Source organism: Bombus vosnesenskii, unplaced genomic scaffold, assembly GCF_011952255.1.
Source record: "Bombus vosnesenskii isolate JDL3184/JDL3185 unplaced genomic scaffold, Bvos_JDL3184-5_v1.1 scf7180000013302, whole genome shotgun sequence".
Lineage (NCBI taxonomy): Eukaryota > Metazoa > Arthropoda > Insecta > Hymenoptera > Apidae > Bombus > Bombus vosnesenskii.
In genome coordinates, this window is record NW_022882951.1 from 948,697 (window position 1) to 970,632 (window position 21,936).

Sequence of the window (21,936 nt, forward strand, 5' to 3'; positions counted from 1 at the left end):
AGAAAATTCAACTAACCGCTACTAAACTATCATAGAGAACGTACAAATAAAAAGTAAAGCACTTACGGAATAGATACTTAAAATTATGTGTATAGATCTATCATGTACATTTTCTTAAACTCTAGTATGTTAATTTACTTTTTATATTTTCTATCCGAAGTCTGTTCTATTTTTTCTAAATTCTTTTTCTTGCTAAATTCTCTTATTTATATCTTCTATTCTCATTCCTATTCCCACGAATTGTCAGAGAGTTTATTTCTCTAGATTGGTTTACCTATCGTAGTCTCGTTCCACGGACTCGATGTTCGTTCGTGGGATTGAGATCGCGAATATTCGTCACTGAATCATCCTCATCGAGGAGCCTCGATCCGGAAGTCATTAGGTCCCTCTTTCGTCGGCCAAGAAACATGGGTATCATCATCGCCATCGTTGCCGGTAATATTCCTGCAGAGGAGCAAATTTACTCCAACGAAATCAATTCCCTTAAATCTTAGCTTCTGATCTTAGTTTTTGATCTTCTCGTTATTTTCCTAACGTTTAACTTCTAAACTTCTAAATCGTCAGTTCTTTCGCTTAAATTCTACGAACTTTAAAATCTCAAGTTCACAATTCGTGAATTTTCTCTATGTAAGGAACACGATAAATAACAATGTTTCTCTGCGTCTCTTCAAGAATTTTGATCCTTCTGTTACTTTAAATAATCGCTTCTAAATGCACAATACTATTGTTGCTATGTTATCACATTAATTCTATTTCCTACAGACAATTCCTATGTTCTACTTCTCTAAAGTAGTTAGATAAATTAGTAACAAATGACAAACTTACCAGCACCGACAGCAGCCAAGACAGCAGAGCTAGATGCTTGATTTCCTAACGTGTTTCTGATAGGTCTCTTCCTTAGAATCATCGGTACCGTTTGCCTCTCCATTTCGTACTCTCTTCGGCTCTGGTCCACGCTCTTGAAGGTCTTTTCCACTTCCAGAAGACCTCCGTGCGATGTTGTCGTATTTGTGCCGTTGATCGACGGTAACACCGTCAACCTGACCTAGGTAAACGATATTTCATCAAGCGACTGCCAGTTTCCGCTAAATATTACAAAACCGAAGACAATGCGATATATATATATGACGTGTAGAATTTCAAAATTGCCCTCCTATAAGATATGGAAATATAAAAGATCTATCATGTTTTTCACCCATGCCTTTGGGTCTTCGATTGTAAAGAAAAAATGACGACAGAATTTTGTTCTAATATATTCTCTTCTCCAAAATTCTCCTTTTTGCTTCTACTATATTTTAGGTAGAATAATCCTATTTTCTTCATTTCTCGTTTTTACTAATGAAACCTTGATTCGTCCATGGGATTTAATTTCGGGGATTACTCAGCTACGTTTCGCAAACACGCAAATGATTTTTCGTTTACGCAAGCCTGGCTCACGTACTAATAAACGTGTTACGAATCGCGAGTTACGACGCAAAAATGAAAGAATTGCTCTTTCCTCCTTCTGCGAGTTATTATATTGCAATTATCATTATAGGTGACTTTTAGTCGACTCTGTAACTCTGTTTCATCCCTCTTCTAGGACACACACGAAAGAATCAAGAAAACAGTTATAATTGTCATTTTGTCAATCGATAATTTATAAAAGTTGCAAGCAAGGGGTAATACTTAATTTTAACGAGAAACATCCAAAGAATCTTTCCTATGCTCAAATTTTCTCAAACGTTTTTCCAAGTATATTACAGAAACTTCTTTGATCATCTAGCCTAACCTGTCTCTTCGACGTGACCACGGCGATCGCTGGATCAGGTTCTCCCTCATTTCTATCCACGCTCTTAGTAACGTTCTGTACTTGACCTATCGAATCTATCTTCATCGACCTTTGTCTGGACTTGGAGTAGCCTCTGTTCGTCGACAGCAATACCCATTGCCCATCCCCGTTTCCGGGATAGCTCTGTGGATGATTGTTTACATATTGATACTGAGAGAATCCTGGTCTCTCCGTGGGAGGCCGCAGACGATCGTCGAATCTCGTTGGAAAATCATGCCAATCGTTACTCTCCTCTCCTTGGTTTTTATCAGCGTATCTATCCAAATATTGATAACTCGGTTTCGTTGGTTGAGGTCTGTTCCAGTTACTTGGGAAATTGGCTGGACGATTGTCGGTAATTATGTCGCTATTTGGACGGTCAGAATAATTGTTCCAAGACGGCCTCTCAGGGGGCCACTTTTGAGCCTGAGTTTCTTCAGGCTTTTCGGTATAGTAAGCAGGACGAGTTGTAGGCTTTTGCCATGGTTTCTCGTTGGTGTTCTCTGGCCAAGTTGGTTTTGGCTTTTCATACCTGCAATTCGAACGTGATGGTATAAATTGCTTTGAGAAAATGAACATGTTATTCGATTCTATATAATATGAAATATCTTTTCTGGCTTGTTAAATCCCTTGTTAAATAGAAAATATATGTTTATCATTTCTGACGAAGCTGATTTAGCCTTTCAACGGATGGTCTGGTATTTACTTCAATTAGGATGACAATGTAGAGAATAGAAAATGAACGACTTCAGTGCAAAATCGCAGGCAAATTTACCATGGCTTATTGTTCTCGTAGATTGGCCTGACAGAGTAATCCGAGGCCCAAGGTTTCCCAATGCTCGGTTTGTCCCATGGTTTCACTTCCGGCCAGGGCCGCTGCGTACTTGGAGTCGCTTGCCATTTAGAAATTTTGCTTTTCGACCATGGTATTGCCTCCAAGGTAACCCAACCATTTCTATCTTCGTGCGAATTCGCTCCGTAATACTTGTTCCTCTTCAAGGTATCGTTCAACGTCGCGCTTAACTGAAACCGTCAATTACAGAACAATCGGTTAAAAAGCCTGTAAGCGATTACGATCTTCGTCTCTCATAAGCAAGAAAAATTCAGATTATAGAAAATTGCAACACTAAAATATGAATGTATCATCTACTCATTCTCCAGATTTTCTTTTTTTTTTTTTGTTATGACACAATATTACACCCTTCGTCATTAACTTAATCAACCCTTAAACAATTATCTTACCCCGTCTTCAGTGGACGTAGAATTTATAGTATCCTCCTCGTCCTTAATATTTTGATCGTAACTCGTATTAGTCGACTGTGTAGTAGTTTGATCATCCACCTCAAGGGACAGAGCTTCGGCAGGTTTCACGATCCTGAACGGATATCTTTGATACTTGTCCGTGCTGCTCTTGATCTTACTCGCGTACTCCTCCAGGAACTTGTTCAACACGTCCGGATTGAAGGTGGACGTCTCAAATCCGTTAATCGACTCGTCCTCGCTCCTGGGGAAGTCCTTGATCATCCTTTGGTTGCTGTTCTGAAAGACAGACTTTGCCTCCTGGTGCAATGGACTTCGCGTGACCGCGATCGGTCCGTCGAGTACCCTCAGACTTTCCCCCCTCGTCCTGAAGAGCTCTGATGCGTTTGTCTTCACTTTCGCGACGTATCTCGCGCTGCACTGCGAGCCCCTCAGGGTCAATGTCACCAGCAGCAGCAGGCAGATCGCTCCTCTCGCTGCCATCTGCAAGGATAAGACGAGGAGAATGTACACGCTTTTGGTTTAGAAACGTTTTCTGCGGATATCGATCTGTTCGTGACTGATAGACAAGGAGATAAATGGGTTTTCTCTAATACGGATTAGGTTGGTTATTTATCTTTCATGGTGGAAAATATTTTAAGGAAAAAAGGAACGATTTTTAGTTTGGAGTTATTAGAGGAGGCGTATTAGGGGGTTTATTGGGATCCTTTGAGGAGTGGAAAGAATGTATTTTGTGGAAGTAAGACATTGGGAATTTTTGTATACGAGGTGTTCGGGGACAACGTCACTCTTTATTTATTTCCATTGGAAGAGATATTTTCAGAAATTTCTTAGGATTTTTCATTTAATTAATAGGGATGTTGGTTGTATCCTGTGGAACCAAATGAGTACCTTTCCAAAAATTGAATATCAAGTAAGAAATTTGGTAAATAGCGGGAAAATACGTTAGGAGTATTAAACCTGTAAATAAATTCTTTGTTAATTGGAAGTTCTTTCGCGGGACACTTTGAAACTACCAGTAGAGTGGTTTGAAGATAACTTTTTCTGTACGAAAATATAGTTTGAGAGTAACGGTTGATAAATAGTTAAAACATTTCTAAAAACACGAAATACGTAAGAACTAACTTATGACAAATAAGAAGAGCCATGCTAACTATCATAGAACATTCGTCGCAAGAAGATAAGACCAAAAATCATCGATCGTGCCATTACAGATAAACGAGAGTGGTCCATGAAACATTCGTCGTTGCATTGCAAACAAAGAGAAGCATTACATTAAAAAAAAAAAAAAACAGACCAAAGACCATCCTACTTAAAAAAAAAAATGTATCGCGAAAAGGACCATCCCTAAAAAATACCGATCTGCTCGAAAGCTACGAAAAATAACAAACAAAAAAGAAAAAGATGAAAGATAGAGAACGAAAAGTAAATCACGTCGCGACACTAACCGTTTTCGATGGTCTTCGTCCAAGTTCTGCAATCCTGGCAGCGACTTTCGGCTGCAGCGAACCAACGAACGATCGTAGGATCGGTTGGAACCAAGGGCAGCCAGGAACCCGTTAGAAAACCACGAAGTAAGCAACGTGAACCGAAAGGTAGCTGAACCGCGCGTCGACCTCCACTGTTCAAGGTCCGAGATGGTTCTGTCGCGGAGACGTTGCCCTCGTTTGCTTTTAATCCAGGTCCCCACTTCCTGAACACCTGGTCCATTTTGCGTCTCGCTCGTGCAACCACGTGCTGCAACAAGCTCGTCCACGCTCCGTACGCTTGGTCACCTGGAGAACGGACGTGTCGGTCGCGTCCACCATTCTTCTCCTCATCTCGTATCTCTGTTCTTCTAGCTGCTGATAATTGTCAGTTGGGCATCTACGCGAGGATTTGGCGAGCTAACTGACACAGATCTTCATCTCGTACAGTTTCGACTTGTAGCTTTTCTTTTTTCTATCTTTCGTTGCTTTACATCTCATCGATAAATTACGTTTGGTGACGTTTTCAAGTTGCCTATCATCGGCGTAATAACTTTTTTAGGCTGACCGTTCCTCGTACACTACTTTTCCTTCATCGGAATTACCATCTTCCAACGGCGCTTGTCCTCTTTCCACTGATAAAACCAGGATCGTGACAACGCGGTTATCAGTACCACCCGACGTATATAGTGGTCGTTGGAGTATTTCGTGGACAAAACAGATTCTATCTACGCTTCATCTTTTTAATTGTCTTCGTAGGAATAAATATTCGCTGTTTAGTTATCGCATAGACACGCTATAACGAAAGAAACGGCCACAATATCCGAAACTACTTGGCAGACGCCTGTGCATGACGATGGTTTAATACGTTTCTCTTTCTGGAATTTTGAATGAATTTTCAACTCGCCGATGCTTTCCAGTTCTCGTTAATTTTCAATTTTCCATACTTTTAAACGGATATCGTAAAACGTGGAGCGTTAGGTTTCTCGTAAGTTTCTGAGGAGTTTAAGGAGCAGAACCATGCAGTCCGTTTCCTCGGCTCTTGTTGACTTCAAGGTGCGAATAGAATCCAGCGAGCAAGCCAGGGTTCGTCACGCACTAATTGTTTCCAGCGTGGACAATCAACGGCTACTTTGCACGGTGGTTTTTCTGGTTATGATTCGGAATGTCAGCCGTTCACGCTGGCGGAGTTCTCCATTTTTCTCAATGAACAATTCTTGTCGATTCATAGATATCTTGCCGGTAAATGCGTTTTGTTGACCGAGGATCTTTAAAAACCGGTTCCTTCGCACTGACACTCGCTATCGAGCTTCCTCCAGACCATAAAAGTATCGACGACGTTGAAGAAGGCCTTGATCAACGAAGTTCCAACGAAAATGGCCACTCTCCGGAACGATCCTTCAAATTGAAAAGAAAATTAAACTCATAATATCGATTTTCGAAGAAATTTCTAACAAAATTGATAGCAAAAATAATCCTTCCACTCTAAACCTATTGGGTTGGCAACTAAGTGATTGCGGATTTTATCAATACCACCTAATGACAAAATCCGCAGTCACTTAGTTGCCAAGCCAATAGCTCCTAACGTTAAGAAATTCGTAGATCATCGACAGCTGAGAACGATGAAGATGAGAATGAGAATTGTGTTCTTTCCGATAGTAAAATTAGATTCTAATAATGAGAATCCTTTCACGAGGATTTCTAATAAATACAGCGGCACAAGACGAATCCTTTTAACCAGAGAATTAAACTCCGATATTAAAAAGCGAATCGATTGACAATGAAAATAGTTTCAATATATTCGGTGGTTCTTCCACTTTGATAGTGGCGTCTTCGATGGTTACGTTATTAGAGGGAAAAGATGGCTAACGTCGATAAAAGTCCCTTGCTATTGTTTCACAGACGAATTTCGTCGTCTTGCCATATGGAATTCGTTCATCGATTAAGGACACAGGGAAAAAGGAGTAGAGGAACGAGCATGACGATGTTCATGCTCGATAAATCACCAATTCCTTGCTGTTTTATAGTCAGAGGGAGTCGATCGTTTCGCTGTTTTTGCGCTTTCTCGGCACAGAAACCCCGTGAGTTTTTCCCCTTTTTTATCTCTTGTCACACCATGAAATTCTTCCACCTTGCTCCGCCAGTGAAACGTCTCTAACGTTTTCCGTTTTACGAGCAGTTTCCGTACCACGTGCTCGGATTTTCACATTTTTGCATCCTCGACCCACAAACCTCCCGTTAATTTCTTTCTTCCAACAGGAATTTCTTAGGTCAGGTCAATGATTCTGCAGGATTCTCTTCGAGAATTTCTTACCTGCTTCGTTCTCGGTCCATCAAACACTTATATTTTGCGAACCATCTTTTCTTCCTCTTTTTGTTACAGATATTTTTATTAGAAATATTTTCCTATAGCGTCGCTACGAATTTCAACAAATTCCATAGGATCGATAAACGGTAAATTGATTTTTCTTCGTTGGTCGGACGTGAAACCTTAGATCATCGACTCGACGTCGATTTTCGGAAGATACAAAGCGACGTGGAAATGCGAATGGAAGACACGATGGAAGATACAAGATACGAAATACAATAGAAGAAGGAAAAATGCGAGAAGATCAAAAGTTTGAATTTGATATTAGGAACTTTATTCTATGAAAGATACTGAAACTTCGACTTTAAGCTGTTGGCAATTTTCCATGCTTTTTATAGAAACTCCAACAGTTTTCGAAACGCTCCGAAAGATTTGATAGAAACTCGAAGAATCTTTGTATTGTGCCGAAGACGAAGATCGTTCGATTCCACTGGACTTCCGATGGACGCGCAACGAGCCAGGATTTTTCCCTTCCGATTCCGGTCTGACGGTGCGGTCGCTTGGCCTACTCGAAACCGGAATTGGGTCGTTCTCCGGCGTAGATAACCGCGAAAACGAGCAGCAGGACGCGCATTGGAAAAAGGAGAGAACAGACGACTGTCAAGTGCAGGGATCGTCTACTTTCGTTGTCGGCCGATCCAAACGGAAGGGGATATCGTGTGCAGAAACTCGTGACTCGTGTGTCGCGTGTCCTGTGTTTTTTTAATAAACCGACGGATTTTTCTAGAATTACGAGAAACATCGAAGGAACTACGTCACGAACAAAAATAGCGAAAACGAAGAGAATTTTGATATGGTAAAAATGAAAAAGTGACCAAGTTTTGTAAATGAAACATTTGTGACGTTTTGCGATTGATCTGGAAAAATTGTCGATTGAAATTCTTGAGAAATTATCAATCGACGCTAGAAACTCACAGTTCCCTTTTTCTAACATTTTTCTCGAGTACTCTAGCTGTTTTTATCGTTTGAAAACAATTTATCTGATACTATTTTAAATAGAATACAAAAAGGTCTCGTTTCCCTTTAAAACCAAAGACTCGCGAATGTTCATATCTGCTAGCGAAAATAATAATCTTTTACGAATTGTTAATAGATCAAAATTAATTCTCTAGTTTCTCTACCGTTAAACGGAGGATAGTTAAACACAAGTTGCGATTATTATTTGAGCCTAATTTACGGAAAAATGAGATTCCTTAATAAAGAATGGTTTAACCTATTAATTACGATATCTTTTGATCAGAGTAATTAGAAATTGGCGAACGTGAATCAATGTTGGTCAAGCCGGTAAATAAATGTGCTCGTATAAAGTATGTCAAGTAATTTTGTAAATGTAAATAGAATAAATTAGAATAATTTTTAATGACGATGGAACGATGTTTTAAAATGGCAAAAAATTCTTAAATATATAAATCGAATATAAGACGTGGCAATAAGATATCGACGAACGAAATGACAAGTTCTTAGAGCTTCCACTTTACCACAATAATCCCGATCATTTATAAATATTTCTTATCGTATATCGTAATAGATTTATGCTCGTAATTTAAAAGATTAAGTTACACCTATATATAAACTGCGAAGCGTAATTGATCTTTGAAAGAAAACGGAACGAAAGTTTCAGACGAATGTTAATTAAAAGGCGACAGTCACGATGACTATTCGGACACGAAGAAGTCGTGCATAGGATTGGTATTGTACAGGTTTATCGTGTATCTAACATCTGCTTTAACCAGTTCCTGGGCACGACTTGACCTCTGTTTGAAACAAGGCCAGACTCTCGCCGCTCGCTGATAAAACTCGCCTTAGAAAGTCTTTTCACCCCTTTCCGCTCTTTGCTCAGATTCCGTGAAGCCGTGTAATAAAACATTTTTCCTTCCTATTTTACGCCTCATCCGTAGAAATCCAACCAGCTGGTCGGTTTCTTCCTTAACGATCCATTTGTTTTACCGATCGACTTCCTTTGCCTGGTTACGACACTTATCTTCGAACCTCTTCGTCTCATTCGCGAACATCACGAATTACTTTTATTATTTCATGATCGAATCGCTCAAATTTATTCGCTTGAATATTTACTTATTTTATTTACTTTATTTATTAATTAAGGGAACTTATATTTATGAATATTTCGATAGAAGAGTCACAGGAGATCGAAATTTCTGAAAATTTCATTCTATCGCGGTAGGGATAAAATCGGAGATGTTGAAAATTCCACATCCATCTCTGGATGAATCTTCTAACCTACTAAAATCACCAGCTCTCTTATAGCTACGTTTCACTGCCAGTATAATATACTACGAGTATAATAAAACGAATAATACTCGAAACTCGGGAGTTTTAGCGTCTGAAAGTTAAGACGACTTGAAAATGTTAAATCCACTTACGAACGACTTTTATAGCCCGATAGAACCGTCGTAATCGTAAGCTATAGCCACGTATAGAATCGTTAGAAAATTTCACACGTGTACAATCCAATAAGCCGATAATCCTACGAAACTACGAACACAAGGTCGACATATAGGCAAAGTTGTAGCATCTGAAAAGATTGCCTAATTGAACGTGAAAATGTCGAGATACATCGTTAATCGTTGCAATTTCCACGACTTAACGAGCGAGCAACGGTGAAACCAGGGAAAAGTGTAGCTGGGAAACGCGTTAAACGATTATTTCTTTCATTGCAGGTTTTATATGCGGCCAGCGTGAAAAGTGTCCCAGAATCCATCCGAGAAATCCGATATAACGTGGTCGGTTACGTGGGTCTATTCTATGAGTTTCGTGACTTCTCGCGTTAAAAACCTTTCGTTATTCTCAAGTGTACTTTCCATGGAAACTGGTTGTCGATGCGTGAATATCGTCCCGACATCTAGGCTATCCCCTTTCGCGGTCGTTCTTTCTTCCTTATTTTTCCGGCCACTTTCGTTCCGACCTCGCCAAGATGTTAACGTACCGATAATGAAAACAAGTATTAAGCAGAGAGAAGACAAGCTGCTGACAATCGTAATTATCTGATCGCCTAGAAACTACCGCCGATGAACTTGTTTACACAGGCTCGCGAAAATACTCGAACGCTTATGGTTATCCTTTGCGAACAGACTGCGGATTTTGATGAATCCATTCGAGCAATTCGAAGATATAGAAACGCAACGTGACATACGAAAGTATAAATGAAGTATACAAAGTAGAGTACTTATTATAATATTTAGTAGATGAAACGAATTGAGATAAAGTTTGAAAATATACCGGGTGGCCGGCGAGTCGGTCGCTACGATTCTTCATTTTCTTTCTCGATTTCAACGTGAAATGTTTTGAACCAAAAGTCAGCGAGTTTTCAAGCCACTACAAATGTCGATACAAGGAGTTTAGGTTTTCCTTTTATCGATTAACTGTCGTTCGAAACACTTCCCTTGCTAAATTATCTGGTGTTTGAAATATCGTGGTTACCGCACCACCCTGTATGTAGAAATTACAAGATATTTGTAATATTCGTATCATACGCGATGGTAATGATTTGATAGAAATCCAAATAGTCAAAAGTTGATAGAAACGATAAGAAAAATTTGTACGCTTAAAATAATTTACCCCGTCGTTAATAATAAATGGTGTATTTCGATGTTAACGACGTGATAATTTAACAAAGATGTAGCTTTGTATATCTTACGTATAGGGTGACTCGGGAATAATACAGTACGTTCGATAAATCGTTCGGCAAACGGTGCAATGATAGAGTGAAACGTTTTTCTGTTTGTTCTGATACGAGTTGACGAACTTGAGCGAATGGGAACATACCGGATGGCCTGTGTCTTAGGACAACAGGCTACCAGAATTCGTACTATAAATGAAACCTTCTGTACAATTAATTTTAGACGCCAAAGTGTTGCGAGAATACGTTGTCGAAATCTTTCTGTAGCGTCCCCTTCGCCCACGCCTCAGCTGGAACTAAACGAGCACTTTGTCAACGGCAATTGGAGTAAGGCTGATGATTAAGAGACGAATTTCACCTTCACGCTTTTTAGAGAACACGTCGACTCTAGTTTCTCGCGTGTTAAAGACGCCGAATCGCCGAAGATCCTGTTTAGTGCAACAGACACACCGCCGTAGAACATCTTAAACACATCCACCATTTTTCGTTCTACGAAATACGCCAACGCAGAATGGACCGGCAGGTTATTACGACGAAACTGTTATTCCTCATCTTGTTGCTATTCGCAAGCTCAGTCCGCGCCAAAGATCACGCAAGATCGAGCAGCCTAACTCCAAACGAGGCGGTGAAGCCAGTGGAAGAATTCGTCGAGGAGTCCTCCACCGAAGACCAATTTTCGTTGGAATCCGCGACGACCACAGAGTCCGCCACAACTGTACAGACCTACCAGAAGCTGACACTGTCCATCAATGCCAGGAAAAACATTTCCAGAGAATTCAGACCCAGTGTACATCTAGGTGTGGTATCGTAATTTTGAGTGAATGCAGAACAGAGAGTTTGAGCGAAAGATTCGTGCGAAACGATAGTGAATCGAACGGATGTTTATCGATAGCAAGTGAGTATAGATTGTTGCGCGTGTGAATTAGGATGTATGGCGGACACGTGTAAATTTGATTGAGATAATCGAGCGTCATGCGTGTGAGATCTTCGACCCATCTTTAATCCTCCTATCTTTATATTTCCACTTTGTTCTTATTGCAACAAATGGAAACTTATCTGTCGCTATATTCGTAATTCTAATATTCAATGAACCATTCGATACTACGCTTAACAATTTTTCTACATAGGTGAAATTAAGGAATCGAGAATCAGTAATGTTCCCTTCAACGCTGTTCATCATTTCAACTTCGACAATGGAGTGGATCCTGCCTCGTATCACCAACATTTAAAAGATTTTCAAATAGTCTTCCAGCCTACGGCGAAGACTCTGCAAACTCTTCAGGCTGGTAATCAAGGGAATTCTTACCAGAATTTATTCGAAACTGTCGTTGCACCAACTGAAGAGAGTAAGAAAGATGGGACGACGCAGAATGGTTACGTCAAATTTCAAGACGATGGGTTGGACGCTGTCAGAGTCGAATACGACGACTCTTCGAAGGATCAAGCTTTCCATCAACAGTTCTCTCATTCGGTTACGGAAAATATGGGGGCGCAGTACGATTCCACGGACCAACAAATCTTCCAGAATTTAGAGAAGCCTGTTTTCGAACAGCAAACGTCCACCGTTTGGGGAAAACCGTCAAAATTTCAGGCTGAAAGTGAGAAACACGAGGGAAGCTTTTCAAAACCGGAACTGAACGCTGATCCTTTAAAGATGTCACATTATACTGGATTTTACGATCATCAGAATCAGCAACAGTCAAATCTGAAAAATTTCGAGTTGTTCAGGAAGCCGAGTAACGGGGTGGTCTATGTCCAAGAGTCGTCGTTTCTCACAACTAGGAAATATCCTTATCCTATCTATCAGCCACACCGTGGATATCATCAGGTTGATTTTATCAACGACGAACGTCCGTCTTATCCTGTTAAGAAAAGGTGAGCGTTCCGTCGACTTTCCACTTTTCCTTCGCTTTTGAAAATATCTTCCAATTTGCTACTTCTCCTCTGGATCCGTGTTCTCTTTTAAATCGCGATTTTCCACTGCAACAGCCAAAAATAATTTAGACATCTCACAACTTCATTCATATCGTTTACAAAGAGCGAATCAATGTTCGTCGCGATGAAAATTTTCTAAATACTAATGGTCACGTTAAGATGAACGAGCGTCGATAATTTTCAAAGTAAAATTAAAAGCAACGATACCTCGAGAACTGTATCGTTTCCAGCGGATATCTTTTTCACGAGAAAAAGTACACTTGTACCTTTCTTGGTCTGCCAGTTTTGCGACGCCTAAATTATCGTTCTCCTCTCAGTCCTTGCAACAATACCAAAATTCCTGAATACATAAAAATAGCTGCTTTATTATTGGGTTGGCAGCCAAGTGTCATTAGGTGGTAATGACAAAATCCGCAATCGCTTAGTTGCCAACCCAATACTTCAAAGATGTTATTCGCTCACGAGATTCTCTTCGCAGAGTGTCCTCCTGGAAAAAGATCTTCCATTTGATCGGCGCTATTCTGCCTCTCGGTCTGCTCATAGCTGCTTTGACTCCAAATGTCGTAAAGGTCGACAACACTACGTGAGTGCACTCTCGTTTTTTTCCGCTCCAAAAACGTGTCTACTGGAATTCTAATCACGAACGAAACCCTTTAGCCAGCCTAACATCGTTTTGTCCAAGTGGAGGGTCGCTGACCTTCCAGTGGAACATAAACACGCGAGATACACGGATCCCTTCAACGACTGCGAGGAAAGATCCATTTGTGATATGATCTTGGCTGGCGGTGACGCTGGATCCACCGTGTTGCAGAACATTTTATGGAACCTGGCGACAAGGTAATTGTTCGATTATTAAAAATTAAGAATAAATGGAAGAACAGAATTTTGGGCAAAGGTCGAGTAATTTTCTTTATACTTGTGATTGTGAAACTTACGTCGTTATTTATGTATATTAATCGGAGATTGGATAATTGTTTAATCGTTTGGAGTAAATTGGAGAGGAAAGTTTTCAAGACGCATAGAAAAACGTGAAATGCAATTTTAGTCGTGAGATTCGTCTACGAGTTCTTGTAAATCGTTCGCTGTATAATTCTTCAATTATTTGGAAAGTTGCGAACAGAATATGGGGACAATTTCACGTTGGGAAAATTAAAAATAGAATTTAGTGAAATATCGAACGATTTCGTTTATAATCGTGGTTGCAAGACTTGCGTAGAATTCTTGAAAACCTGTAAACTAAGAAGCAGCGACAAGTGATAGTACGCATAACGTTTAGTAGGTTAAAAATCGCTTTATTAGCTCTACAAAACGTGGTTCGTTTACTCTGAGCCGATTCATCAGTGGATTTTTAATAGCTTGTCAGCCAGTTAATGGTGTCTATGCAATTAGAAAAGTGGAACAGCGAAGGCGATGTTTAAAACGCGCGTGAGTTATCCGTTCGGAGACAATTTTTGTTTCTCTGGCGTACCGAATAAAAGAAAGAAAAAAAAAAGAATAAATAAAAGAAGAAGAGATAATTTATTTGTAAAGAGCTGTTCCAACTTTTTCCAACGATTTCTAAAATATGAAGAAGAGAAAATTTCTCTTTTATTCCATTTTTAGAAATTTGAAAATTATTTATAAATTCTTAACCGTATCGTTGTGCTTCGACGTGATGGATTTTTTTTTTATTGTTAGAACATCGACAACAATGGCGAAAGAAAGCGGGCTTCACGATGTTTTCGAGGCGGTGAAGAAAAAGGATTGTACCAACGTCCTTTGTTAATCTCTTCTCTAATTTGCGATGAAAGATATAGAACCGGACGAGGGTAACAGTGATTCCCTGCATTATAATCGCGGATGTGAGCAATTTTCACGGTGAAAAATTGAAACCTGCTAATGTTTAACTTTCTCCAAGCGATCGTATTAAAAATAAGACACAGAAACGGACTCGTAGAAACCTGGCAGAAAGTAGCTGCTAAGTAATTACTGCTACCATTCCGACTCTTCATACGTCGATTAATATTTCTATCATTCGAAAATAACCGTAACCTCGAGATTATTGGTGTAATGTGAATTTTTATAATTAGAAAAAAATTGGGAACAACAAATTATTATTCTGCCCAATGTGCTTCTAAGAATATCAAATTTATATTTTCAATAATTCGATACTTTTTTCTTACTGAATCTCCATTCGATTATTTCAAGAATAAAATACTCTTGGCATACAATATTTCGATCAATGTTATAAATATTTCGATTCTTTTCAATTCAACTCCGTCAATTTGCCAACGTGTACAAACCAATTTCTTAATTTTCTATTCACGTGTTTCAATTACAAAATGTATTAGGTTGTCCGGAAAGTGTCTTTCTTTTACAGACACGTCTTTTACAACGATGCATCTTTGTACAAACATGAAACCTAATCTGTCGAACGTTGTGACTTTTATTTTGATAGAACAAAATGGATCGTACGCGATTCGACAAAATAATATAAAAAGGAAAATGTTTCCTATTATTTCCTCATAAAAGGAAAGAAACTTTTCGGGCAACCTAATATTATCATTTAACGATAATATATTTAATTGTATTAAAAAAAAAAATTTTAACAATCCTCGATCAATATGTATTAATAACCACTCCGAAATCGAACTGATCTGTCTCACAATTTATAACAGCATTTTAAATTGAAATATTTGTACAACGAATTAGTATACACTCCGATTAGTTTGTATCACCAGCTATAACACGTTTCTTTGCTCGAGCGTCGATGAAAGTGACCAAAGCTTCACCGAACAAGGGCACCACGACCGAATGAAAGGATTATTCGGGAATTGTTGGTGCGAGTGCGCTTCTCTTCGGCGCAAGTGAAAGTAGTCACAGTGTATAAGTGGGTCGACAATATTCTACGCTAGTTTGAGTCCGGAATTTATGTCCCTGCGACGAGATACGGGTTATCGGCAAGTGCAACGAGCTTTCACACGCGTCTCGAGTACCAATACCTCAACCAATTCACGAAAATCATCCTGTTCATCTCATTTTTTTTTTTTTTATTATTTTCAATTCTTTTTCTCAATCTTCGTAATTTGAAATTATTATTGAAGTTTATGGAGAAGCGAATTTTGAGAAACATCGCGCTTTAGATAGAAGTTAACTGGAAGATCGAACGATGGAAAAAGTCATCGATCGGTTGAGGCGCGTCCAGGGCTGAAAAATACCGGGTGGGACTCGAATTTTGGGTCGACCGATTTGCTTCTCCATTTTCACTTGAGGAATGCAAGAAAGACCAGCGTGGATCACCGTACTGTTACCTGAACGATTGATTAATGACAGCCTGCTTCACTGAATACGATAAAACATATCTTCGTTTCCTTTAATCAACGCCCTTTCACTTAATTATCCATTCGATAGTCAACACGAATTTCTGTTAATCGAATAAACGAATTATCATATCTCATTCGAACTCTGTTACAACATCCAACTTCGACGTTAAATTAATCAATGTGACACCGACGATCTCGTTTACACGAAAATTGGTATAACTTTACTTTGTAAGTTGTACCGTCGTAAATTTCATAAAACGACGAATTATTCTTATACAGGATGGTTGGTAACTGGTGGTACAAGCGGAAAGGGGGTGATTCTACGCGAAAAAAGAAGTCGAAAATATAGAATAAATTTTTTTTTTAATTTTTCCATCGAGACAACGATCTACAGTGAGACGCGATAAAGTGCAGACGTACCGAGCGGAAATTCAAAGTCGATTTTCTCGAAAACAAAGCCTCGAACGAAAAATTGTTATTCTATATTTTCGACTTCTTTTTTCGCCTGGAATCACCCCCTTTCCGTTTGTACCACCAGTTACCAACCGCCCTGTATATTCGATCGCACCGAAGTAAATTCAACCGCGCGTATAATATTTCCACGACGCTTAACCATCCATACAAAAGCAGACGTACAGAATACCAGCACGTGAGTGAAACCGATCTTCCATTTCCCACGATCGTCATCGTGCCCAATTAATGGCACACACGCGCCACATACGCAACAAAGCAAGGAGCAAAGATAAAACAAAGAGCAGAATTCCAGCGCGTGTCGATTCAGAAGTAAAACGTTTTATTCGAGGGACGGACAACCGTGGAAAGAAAGTCCAGCCAATTACGCGCACTTATCTCTAATTACCCTAGCCTCTTTCCTAATAAACACACTTTCGCGGAACGTCGTCCACCGCCTTGCGGTGGCTCGTGTGATCGTAAGATCGCGTTTGAATGGCAACGAAAGTGAGCCACTTTTTATCGACGGTTCTACTTCTGACGAGGTTATCCTCGACGAGTCGACGAGCTGGTAAAAAACCGACGAGCAGACATGGAGTTTCCGGTGATCGCGCCGGATGCGGATATTCCCTCGATACTTATGGCGATTTCTTATCGTTGCGAGAACTGTGTTAACGAGATCACTGACTTTCGTACGATCGAATGGCCAAGAAGACACGGGAAAATGATTTCTGGAAACTTGCGATTACAACGTCCGTAAAGGGATCTCACCGTTTCCTTTTTCTCTTCGTTTTATCGACAAAGCATTTGATTGTTTGGCGAAATTTTGGAAATTCTAATTGGAAGAATCGGAGATAATTGATTCTTAAATATCGAATGTCAAGCAAATGGATCATTTGAAAGATCGGTAAATTGTATTATTAAGTAGATCGAACGTTGAGAAAATGGGCCGTTTTGAAGATCAATGCTTAAGGTAGTTCGTTGGTAACGATAATTTTATATATCAGGTTGTCCGGAAAGTGTCTTTCTTCTACAGACACGTGTTTTACAACAACGTGTCTTTATACAAACATGAAACCTAATCTGTCGAACGTTGTGATCTTTACTTTGATAGAACAAAATGGATCGTACGTAATTCGATAAAATAATATAAAACGGAAGAAACTTTTCGGACGATCTAATAGCAAGCTACATACTTTAAGAAAATGAAGCATTTTCCGGATTATTTCGTGCATCTGGAATCTTGAGAAGACGCATAATTTGGAAGATTCGGGTAATGGCTTATATCGGAAGAAAATCATTAATAAGGGATTTTGATGAAACTTTGCACAAGTGTTCGTCAGACCTGCCTGAGAATTTAGCCACAATTTGTTCGTTTCTTACTATAAGAGAGAAATCAATTCTTTTATTCGAACCGATTCTTCTACGTAGACGCTTGTAAATGTCGCAAATGATCTAAAATATTAAAAACTTAAAATCATTTTTTTACGTGTATTATTTGTACGTAACGTATAATTTCTGTTCACGTGTGGCCGAAAACGTATTTATATAAAACGTCCATTGTCCCTTTTTTTTTAAATAATTACGAGAAGGTAATAATGTCCATTTCTTAAGAATTGGAACGAATCTTAATATCGACAGATTACTATATTCGAATGCTATGAAATAGAAGAAACTGGAAACAGATTCACTAATAATTATTATACGTAATTACGATAATGATTATCATCGTATAAGAAACTCTGGCGTGTTATTTACTTAAGTTTCATTTCCACTGTAGGTTCTTTACACGAAATTACGGGTGCTATATTAAGTGGTGTAATTTTCGAGATTGCGGGGTTTTGCTCCATCTTATTGCGAAGGTCGGATCAATTTGAAAAAGATGAAAGAATCATTATGCTCGTTAAGGTGTTCCGTGCCGCGTGTTTATTAGCTGTCCCATTTTTACAATATCAAAATGGTAAGTGGAAACGGCTGTCCTACGTGTTAAATTGACGCGCGAAAATTAAACGTTCGGTCGTCGATGAATATGGAAAACGAGAAAGATTAACGCCTCCTACAGGGACATTAACAAACATTTACTTTGCTCACAAAGAAATTTGTAAAAAGTCTCAAGAAACTCGAAAGACGGGTATCCCAAAAAATAAGGACAAGAGCGAAAAACCTAAATTTATTTGTACTATTATTTATGTTTTTAAAGCTATTAATCGCTAAACCACGGATTTTTTTATATCCCCCAAAATATAATAGAAAGAAATAGAACGTAGATAGAAAATTCGTGTTACGTGCAATTTGTACACTTCTGCGCTTTCAAACTTCCCGTAAACGCGTAACAATCCGCAAAAAATTTAATGATCGCAAAATACACGCATTGCGAAAGAAGAAATTTGTCCATGAATTTTTAACTGTCAATCTACATGCGCGTCAACGACCCAGAAAATTCTCAAAATGCTCGATGCTCGATCCCGCGTCCGACACTTTCACTTTCATCCAGCTTTCTCCGCTAACGGGGCATCTTCCTTAACAGCCATCGCCGACCCTTTGCCGATTGGTGGGAAGGTTTCTGAACGATCATCCTCTGAACTGTGACGCTTATCTTTCAACGCTTGCAAACAGCGGTCTTTCGGGCGTGGGTCGTTAACTATGACGACGCGTAGGCTCATCTTCGAGGTGTGTCAAGGAAAACGAGTGCGCAACAGACACCGAGCGATATTGGAAAACCAACGATGCCATCGTCCATCGTATCCAACACAATGGAAACGATCACGATCGTACGCGTCTATAGTTCTTAATGGCACGAGGACGCGAAATTCTATCGAAGGACGTGAATCCGCTTATCGGCTCGATACCTGCAACCACAACATACTAACAAGTAAGGTACACGGTAAATAAGGTACGAAAGGTACACTGTGTATAATTTCTGAAAAAGAGCACACGAAAAAGTATGTCGGTGCCTCGATAAATTTTCTAAAGTAAACGAATCGTCGTTGGCAGCTTGTAAATCGTTTAAGCTGCCTTTGTGAGAAAAAGAAAGTAGCCGATCGTTTTTCTAGCTCGACAAGGTACGGCTGCGACCTTTCTCGACCTTCCGGAATGTGCGCAGCATTTATGGAAATGATCGTACCGTGGCAGTGCCGGAGTCACGGCATGCAGGAAATTCGTCGACTTTCGCTGTTCAAGGGCGGCGAGGAAAGTAAAACGCAGCACGCTCAGTTCTATTCTCGGTTTGCCGAGACTATGCCGTGTAATCATTTACATGACCAAGAGCCAGAGACGGCGGTAAAATACGAAAGGGAGAGCAGTTAATGACACCAGCCACCTGTTAGCTGGCCAAGTTTCTCAGGATCGATTCTATATAATCGAATGACTATGATATAGACTGGTAGGTGATTGCTAGACTACGGTTATTTATGCAAATTCATGTTTTTATGCAAATAATTAAAAGAACAGGTCCGAGACGGTGATTCGTTTCATCGTTCATCGACGAGTATTCTTTTGTATCTTTAAATTTACCATAAAAATCCACGGTTTGACGATTATTCAGCTATGTAACAAAAAAATAATGCGTTTTATACGCACGTGGTATCTGTGGAATGTTTCTACGACGTAGAATATAGACGTCAGGGGATACAGAAATGGGACACAAGTTTTCGATACCTCGAAATGAAATTTAGCCCGAGGGCGAAGTTTAAGTCGAAGTATACTTTGTTACTATAGGAGCGGATTATTTGAATAGAAAAGAGAATATGTGAAGTGTATAGGATTGTCGAAACGATCTTCGTACTATTTATGTTCTCGAATAGATCGATCATATCGATCGTGTTTCGTGATTCGAGTTCTATTGGCGTAGTAATCGAAGTCCCTCGCCATTCTCTCGTTCTGTATTTTTATTATAACCTTTTGGTAAAAGTTTAAACGTTCCACGTTCGTACAATATCTTTTTCTTCCTGAGTTTGGCTGAAAAAAATCCGGGATTCTCTATAAAACTCTTACTATACTACAAAAAATGGAAACACGAGAACGTGTAAGAACGTTCATTTACATTTCGACTTATTCATGATAACTATATTTCAGAATACTATATTACATCACTATAGTATCGTTCATTAATAAAACATAACGTCTACATAAATTTCTAATTGCAAATTCCAACCGGATTCACTTGTATAGTTCACGAATTGTCCATAGTAAAGGATTCATTGAGAAACAGAATTTTACGATAATTGAATGAGTTTTAGAATAAATATGTAGATTTTAATTACGAATCTTGAATACAAGCATATCCGTGTTGATAGAATTTGGCCATCGTACTACTACTAGTGGTGTATCATAGTCGTTTATCCGCATGCCAATCTACCGACATGCAAATGAGACTAATGATCCTCAACCAATGGATCGATGTAATCAGATATCGCTGACGCGTTTCATATGACGCTAGTGTTACCGATTAGCATTAGAGTTCATGTTCGATCAGACCGCTTACAAGTAGTTCATTGAATTTTTCGCTTATCTCCGTTTCGCATCTGCCTTTGGCAATTACAAAATAGCAAACAAGTAGAAAAATATATTCTGTAGTGTGAAAGTGACGCATAGATTTCTAGATCGAACAACGATTTTTAGAAATTTATTGTGCTTGCTTTATTGCAGCATGAAGAACAAAGAATTGCTGGTACATTTTCAAGACGAAACCTTTCCGTTCCAAAATACTTGTAAAAATAAAATATTGTAAAAATCGTCGAAATACAAAGGACTTGTAGCGAAACGTTTCTATGTCAAAACATCATCGGAAATATATCTAAGCTAAAAATTGGTCATTGAGAAAAAAAAGGAAGCAACACGCGTGGAATTAAAAGTTAAGGAACTAAGAAATCCGATCTTTTGCATTAGGTCGTTCGAGAAGTTTCTTTCGTTTTATAAGGCAATAATGGATGCACAGCATTTTCTCTTTTATATTATTTTATCGAATTACGTATGACCCATTTTGTTCTATCAAACTAAAGATCGCAACGTTCGACAGATTAGGTTTCATGTTAGCACCCAAAAAGCAAGCTACCGAAACGTCCTATTTTGCGACCAAGTTTTCAGGACAGAAAAAAACAAATAAAAACAAAATCACATAGAAGCTCCGCTCCCCCAAACTTAAACCTTAAACCCAAAAATTATATTAAACACGAAAAATGTAAAGCGCCGACACATATTATAGCATGGCTACGTCGTACCGTTGCGTATCGGCACTTTTGCCTAAAACGTCATTACAAAAATTCACTGTTTATTGTGAATACCAAAATGTATTTAAAATTGTATCTTGGGTTTAATAAACATCTTAAAAAAAAAAAATTAGGTTTCATGTTTGTATAAAGATGCATCGTTGTAGAAGACGTGTCTGTAAAAGGAAGACGCTTTTCGGACAGTCTAATAGCATGCTGAAATCTATTAATCGAAAACGATCAAGATTATTAAAAATGCATCTAATCTTTCGTCATCCGCAAGGCGAATTTTCATAAAAATCGAGTTGCAAAGTGCGTGTTATTTAAAAATTCAGTAACGGACAGGAGGTTACGCGGCCATGCACCGACGCGATGCTCCTCTTCTTCGTCGTCTTCATCGAATCGATGGACTTTCACTGGCAGGTCTCTGAACCCGGCGCGCCGCCGCTTCAACGACGTCTCTTCCGGTTTGGCCCCGTCGCGCCGTTCGTGAACTTGAAA

General features: G+C 39.2%; 2 protein-coding genes across 3 annotated transcripts; one reads left to right on the plus strand and one right to left on the minus strand.

Moving 5' to 3' along the window:
• Positions 1-43: 43 nt before the first annotated feature.
• LOC117234024 lies at positions 44-5,160 on the minus strand. 2 transcript variants are annotated; one of them, XM_033494842.1, is made up of 6 exons: positions 4,519-5,160; positions 3,053-3,553; positions 2,586-2,833; positions 1,772-2,342; positions 826-1,045; positions 44-444 (listed from the first exon to the last, which is right to left on the minus strand). In XM_033494842.1, exons 2-6 carry the CDS (start codon positions 3,551-3,553, stop codon positions 275-277), a joined length of 1,710 nt encoding a protein of 569 aa, XP_033350733.1. In that variant the 5' UTR covers positions 4,519-5,160; the 3' UTR covers positions 44-274. The 2 variants fall into 2 exon arrangements, with proteins under 2 accessions (XP_033350733.1, XP_033350735.1); XM_033494844.1 differs by having other exon boundaries at positions 306-444; positions 826-1,040.
• A 5,772-nt stretch (positions 5,161-10,932) lies between these two features.
• LOC117234206 lies at positions 10,933-14,241 on the plus strand. Its single transcript, XM_033495193.1, has 5 exons — positions 10,933-11,338; positions 11,669-12,416; positions 12,955-13,059; positions 13,134-13,313; positions 14,154-14,241. The coding sequence occupies exons 1-5, from the start codon at positions 11,053-11,055 to the stop codon at positions 14,239-14,241; spliced, it is 1,407 nt and encodes a 468-aa protein (XP_033351084.1). The 5' UTR covers positions 10,933-11,052.
• The last annotated feature ends 7,695 nt before the right edge of the window (positions 14,242-21,936 follow it).